At 33.9% G+C, this 7,099-nt stretch overlaps 1 protein-coding gene across 1 annotated transcript; it reads left to right on the top strand.

The window, feature by feature from the left end:
• The first annotated feature begins 2,284 nt into the window (after positions 1–2,284).
• LOC131650135 (uncharacterized) lies at positions 2,285–5,067 on the top strand. The gene is made up of 6 exons (XM_058919865.1): positions 2,285–3,014; positions 3,277–3,797; positions 4,084–4,116; positions 4,253–4,348; positions 4,549–4,692; positions 4,912–5,067. The coding sequence occupies exons 1-6, from the start codon at positions 2,285–2,287 to the stop codon at positions 5,065–5,067; spliced, it is 1,680 nt and encodes a 559-aa protein (XP_058775848.1).
• Positions 5,068–7,099: the final 2,032 nt, after the last annotated feature.

Genomic DNA, 7,099 nt, shown 5'->3' with positions numbered 1-7,099 from the left:
ACCAACCTCGATAATACTCCTGAACCGGACCTTTTTAGAAGCCCCCCCCCCCACTGTCTAATAATTGCCGTCCACCTTCCCTTTTAGAGCCTCCTACCTCACCGCATACAGTTCCATTCGCACAAATATCCTTTCCTTTGCAGTTTTTTTTAGCAGCCATGCTACTGTCTCCTTTTACTCCCTGTATGTCCTTCAAAGCTTCGTCAAAAGACACCAGCCTATGAAGAGAAGAATTTGTACTAGAACAATTAACACTTTCAGTCATCGGAACCACCGATAAGCTAAGATCCTGCGTAACTTCGCACATATTCTTTTTCGGACTGCACCTATGTTCAACACGAATCCCCTCCCTCTCACCAACCCCACCCGTTATATCCTCCTGCCCCCACCGTTTTTCCAAATTACTAGCTACCGGGTTTAACAGAGAATCGCTTACCGGACCATCGTTTATAGATTCAAGAACATCATCATATAAGCAATTATCCGACCACACATCCTCAGATTCAGCAGAATCTGACTCAGAAGATTGAGTTTTGCGCGTACCTGAAGAATTACGGATTGAACCAACCACATCCTCCTTCAAGATGAGAGTGAACTCCTTCCCATCGATCTGGACCAGCATCGTATTATCCAGCACATGATCAATCTGAACCCTTACCATAAACCTTGCCATGTCAAAGTTGGACCGGTCCGCCGTTGTCTCGTCCAAACAAATAAAGCTGCCCATGGAGTTTGCTAGAGCAACAAAGAAATTAGCATTCCAAGCATGAATTGGAACCCCATAGACACTAACCCACATTACTCTCCCTTCATTGCGATCGAATTCGTTCCATCTCCTAATCACTGAGAACCATTGCTTCCACCATGTTTCGCCCTCCCCAATTAGATCTTCAATCACTCCTTCCTCCACTTCTTCTAAGAGACACAAATTTCTCCCCATCGGTGTCGCTTTAACTTGAAAATAGCCTTCCATTTCAAAATAGGTTTGAATGTTGTGCGTCGATCCGGGAATCAAAACAAACCCCACATAAGCTTTAGCCATCCTGTTCCTATCTTCAACACTGGTCTCAAAGCTTAGCACATGCCTGAGATTTTCGGTCTTCTTTCTAGCACCGTCCCCATCGTTTACCACACTTGCATAAGTTCTGCTCAAGAAATTGCTCCTTCCTACCTTCTTCACTTCTCCCTTCCTTCCCAGATTCTCCTCCCCCTGAGACATTGCCCCTTTCCCCTGACTCACACTCGAACTTGGCAAACCTTCGAACCCAGCCCTGGAACGCTCAAACCTGGGCAAATTAGCATAAATCTTTTTCCCCAAAATCATCACATTGTCACACCGGATCGCTAATAACCTTCCATCCTCAACCTCTTCAAACCTAGCAAAACCAAACTTCCTCCCAAATCGGTTCTTCCTAGGTGAGATAACCACCTCAAATACCTTCCCTATGCACGCGAATAACTCAAAAAACTGTTTTGCTGAGTATTCATCAGGGAAACGCGAGAAGTAGATGGAGGTTATCTGAGCTCCTTTGACTCTGGATACGCCGCCTCCCCAGGGAAAAATGTCCCAACGAGATACATGTCCTCTAAAAATCCTTCTCCTTGCAACCTCCCACTCTCCGCCCTGCCGGCTTCCACTCACGGCCATCGGAGAAAAGAAATTCAAATGAAAGGAACCCTACCCCCTTCTAGAGAGAGGGCAGAGCAAGCATCGTTTTGACCTTTGTTAGTAAACAGTGAGATTTGTCTTTCATATTCTGAATTTTCAAAAATAATAAGAAAACCTATAAAGTCTCAAATTCTAATTATATTTTAAATTTGGGTCTGTAGAGAAAATGTATCTAAATTTTTGATAAAAAAACTTTATTTATTAATTTATTTTCACGTATAAGAAATTATGTTTAAGAGTTTACTTCGATCTACATATGTGTTGGGTGGATATGGAGGGTTGGAAATAAAACATTCTTACAAATGAATTTAAATTAATTGTTATATGACAATTGATGTCACTTTATTTAATAAACAAATCCACTTCTACAATTCTTTTTTATAAATTATTTTTACTATTATTTTATCTTTTTAATTTGAAGTCAGACACAAATGAATATATGAATTTTCTTTCCACCAATACAATAGTTCTTAATGAAGATGCGCTACATAAGTAAATATGTTGTTGAACATTGACTTAAAACTTATACATTTAATAATGATTACCTATATTTTCAAAGTATTATCATTGTCTATGAATTTGCATATTGTTGTTATATATTGTTTTCTTTATGACATGCATGCAGTTAAGAAGAAGTTATCAAGAATGGCTCATCAATTCTGTTTAGCTAATTGGAACGAAGACAACAGCCCAACTCGTGATGCTAGAGCTCTAAGTTATTTGATTGCTTCTAATTCTCCTTCGTCAGTTGCTTTCAACAATCCCACAGGATTGGCTGGTAATCAAACTATGCTTCTTAACACAAACCCAACAAATAATACTACTAGCCACACTACAAATGAGGATTATTATCATTTTCCTATGGTAAATCCAACAATCACCAATATTAGTAACTATAATGATAATCAAACTTCTCCTTCTCATGACTCGTCCCCGCCGAGACTCTTTGGTTCATCTCTCATTTTAGCTCCTACTACCAGAAGAAGTACTGCTCGGTATATAAATACAACACGACCATCATCTATGAATTCAAGTATGGCACAACTTGGAGCAGATGCATCAAATTATCATCAAGTTCAAAGTAGAAAAACAAATAATAATAATGGTATTTCTACTTCATTTGATAATAGTAGAAATAACGACGTTGTTGCATCTGCTACTATTACTTCTATTGGTACTGGTAATGCTTTCCTCAAAAGAAGTAGATCATCAGAGTTTGTGAGAGGAGAGAGTTCGAATCAAAGTTCACAAGTTGGTGGAGCCTTCAGAAGACGCACAAATCCTCCTCCTCCTAGTTTTCAACATGAAATTGTAAACAATAATAGCAATAATAGTGGGTTTTCAAGTATGTTGCAGCAACAAGTGAACCGACATGGTATAAGTGCAACACAAAATTCTATTACAAATGATTCTCACATGATTAACCGACGTCATGCACATGCTAGTCAAATAAATTTTTTTGCTAATACACCATCATATAATAGACCATATGAATCTATCATTGATGACAATGTTGCCTGCTTAATATTTCCCTCTCGACAAGAGATTCCTCGAGAAAGCTTCACCGTGACCCGAATAACTGAACCTATATCCTTCTGCAATGACAGGAGGAGAAACTCAGGTTGCAGTTACTACATCACCATTTCCAAGAAATAATAATTTCTTGTCTTCTGAAGTCGTTTCATCTTTATCCTCTCGAAGTCCAAGATGGGAGTTTAATAGTTTTAGTAATACCAATAACAACAACAACAACAACATCAACACCAATTTGAATATATTTGATCCTACTGAACAAAGATTTGATGATACATTCAATCATAGCACCATAAATGTTCAACAATATGTAAGGCTTTTACCCGGAGGTCACGTGGATCGATTTTTGGCTCCATCTATTGTTCATGTGCGGTCTAATAATTTTGTACCACGAGGATCACAGCCACCTTCTAATCCTTCAACAAGTAGTAACCGTCTAAACCCTCCTTCAGCCCCTACGGTTGTTGAATCTGATCAATACATGGAGCCGGGTACAATACTGGCTGGACAGGGGAACCGTCGTCGTGGTAATAACCACATTTTCACCTCAACTTCTCCTGAACTTAGGGCTCGGAGGAACAGGCTTAGGGATGAGGTATTTTTATACTACTTTTTTAATTACTTGTTAAAAATATTTTGATCGATGATTAATACCAATTAATTTAGTGTTAGTAATATACTTAATTTTCAAATATTTATAACCTATTTACGATAATGATATATGTACCCATGCATGCATGAGGAAGTTTAATCTTGGATTTGATTATTAAGTTGTTAGAATCTATCATAGGAATCTATTTTAATTAATATTACTTATTTATTAACTTAGCATTCAGTTAGTCAAATATGACTTAAATATTTGATAATGTAACTCTCTACAGCATCTACGCGCCGGTGGCTCTATGCGAAGACAGGTAAATATATTTTGATACAATATACATTTCATATTTTTTTCTTATGAATAAATTATCTTTTAAATATTATTATACAAAATCCTTTTAAACATATATTTCATTTCATTTTCATAAATCTTGCAAATTTGTGACACAGGACATGTTGACAATGGATTATTCAATTGTGTTAAATGTGTTTGATTCTTTTGAACGTATCAATATGCTACATAATATAGTTGATTGGCCATATGAGGTAAAAATTATTATGTATTTATTAATATACAATTTAATTTATATATTTATATATTTTTTACTCAATTTAATATTTTTGTCATAATTTACTGTGTTCGAATTTTCAAATTTAATTTAGAATAAATAAGTAATGCTTGATTCGAGCTTAATTATAATTATTAGACATATTCAATTAAAATATTAATTTAAACAATTGTATAGGCACTTTTAGCCCTCGAAGAACACATAAGGAGGGTCGAGACAGGGCTTACTGAAGAAGAGATCCACGCATATATTGAGACAGAAATATATGTGTCAAATCCAAATGAAACCAGTACACAAAATAAAACTTGCACAATCTGTCAGGTGAGGCAAACTTCATAATTCTTATCTTTGTAAAATAGAATTTATCTTTTATTTCATTGCTAATTGCTAAAAATACTTTAAAAATGTTATAAATAGTTAATATATTTCATTTTATAAACGGGTTTTTTAAAGATGAATTAAATTTAATATTTATTTAAAATTGTAATGCATGAGCGTGTTCATTTCTCATAAACTACTTTTCATTTGTGTATTTATTAGGAAGACTATGTGGAAGGCGAGATCATTGGAAGACTAGATTGCAGACACCTATACCACCTTGATTTCATTAAACAATGGTTGTTGCAAAAGAATAGTTGTCCAATTTGTAAGCGAATAGCTTTAGATGTTCATGAAGATGAGGATGAAAGTGACTGATAATTAGTTTCATGTTGTCTCCTTGAACTTTCTTTTAATTTGAGTCTTGGTTGTTGTTTTTTCAATTTATTATGCTTTTCATGTTTGAATTATCGAAGGCTTTTTTATTATGTTATTTGGTCTACATGATAGAAATTCATTACAAACCTTATTTCTCGTTCTGTTTGAATTAGTTTGTATGATTCGTGGTTTATCGAAATTCACTTAGACATTCATGTTATAAATTATTTACAATAAATTTTTCTTTAAATTGTTGAATTTGAACTACCTTCATTTTTGTTGGTATATGAAATGTTAGTAAAAGTAATATTGATAAAACATTTTTATGAGTAACATTTCTACTAAAAAAAGAGCCTCAAGAGATACTCTAATCTAGTTAGTCTACACTTAATTCCTTGAAGACAATACAAAAACTAATAACACCAGTCAGAAAATATCTTAATTCTTTCTACCATAATATTGGCTCTAAATTCCTTTAGATTTGAGTTATCTCTTCCAATATGGTATTAGGAGTTTTGTATAAGGAGAAATTACAGACATAACAACGTTGATCATTACAAATCTTCCTCCGATGGACAAGTGATGACCCTTTTAAGAATTAAGCTTATGAAAAATCTTTGACAAAATAGGATTCTAAGAAGCCAATCTCCTTGGATTAATTCCTAAAGAAACTCCAAGAAAATTAAATGAAAACAATCAAATCCCGCAAGGTAAAAAGGAAGACGCCACTTGGAGAAAATCTTCCTTCAAGTTAATCTCAAACAAGTTACTTTTTGAAAGATTGACGCGTAATCATGGGGATATATTTAAGCCCTTCAAAATGGCTTTTAAACTGCATAAATTATCACCTGTCAGTCAAAAGAATTGTATCGTCTACAAATTGAAGAATCTCAAAATGTATATCATTATTGAAGTGAAAACCATGGAAATCTCTTAAAGCATGTTCATTATGCACTAGACTGGTTAACCATTCGACTGCAATAAGAAACATAAAAGGAGAGAGACGGTTCCCCTGTCTTTGTCCCCTCTTCACTTGAAACTCAGTATAACACCCTAAAATTCCAAAAAACATTTTAAATAAAGATAAACAATTATTTCTCTAAAACAAATGTTACACATGCTCAATAAACACACTCTTTCAAAATAAAACATAAAATAACAGCAAAACTCACTTCAAACATGCTTTAAAATTGTCTTGATGAAATAAAATATTTAAATAAATAAATTATCCAAAACGGCAACATCATAACAACAAATAAAATGTCCAAATTTCTGTTACAGATTAGAGAACAATCAATAACTAAATAACACGGAAAATTAGTAAATAAATGAAGAGGCCACAACGACATCCTCCAAGTCAACAACAGCCACTCCTTTGCCCGATTATCTACACTCCAAAAAAATACAGAATACCACAAACAAACAAACAAACAAACAAACAAGAGGTGGAAATAATTTTACAGATGTTATTGGTGTATAAAATAACAAGGATTGTTTTCAAATAACAATAACCTCAGTTATCATTATCACACAATAGTTTACAACGACAACAACAATAATCACGATACAAATGTATAATACAATATACTACTCCTCCAAGATGCATGTGGTACCAAATTTTTAGATGTCAGAGTTATGTTGCTGAATTATCCATGTCTTTGGTTCCTCTATGAATTGTGTTTTTTTCTGAACATGAGACTGTCATTGTTTCCTCTCTGAATCATGACCTCGTTAACCTATATCTGATATACATGAATGCATGAATCATAGTAATAACAATCACAACTCATATTCAAACAAAAATTAACATCTCATTTCATATTAAACATTAAATAATACTTTTATCTCATACTCAACAAGTTTCATCTCTAAACCCACAATTTTGCCAATGTAAGATCATCTCTGTAATTCTCTCTGAATTACTCAAATAAACATATTATATAATTACAACTCAAATAATTATATAAATATTCACAAATATTGACTAATAGAGTAAAAATATGTTATTACTCATTTTATCCTATCAATAGGG

Source organism: Vicia villosa, linkage group LG2, assembly GCF_029867415.1.
Source record: "Vicia villosa cultivar HV-30 ecotype Madison, WI linkage group LG2, Vvil1.0, whole genome shotgun sequence".
Lineage (NCBI taxonomy): Eukaryota > Viridiplantae > Streptophyta > Magnoliopsida > Fabales > Fabaceae > Vicia > Vicia villosa.
The sequence above is the reverse complement of the archived record's forward strand: the minus strand, read 5'-3'. Positions and strand labels throughout refer to the sequence as shown.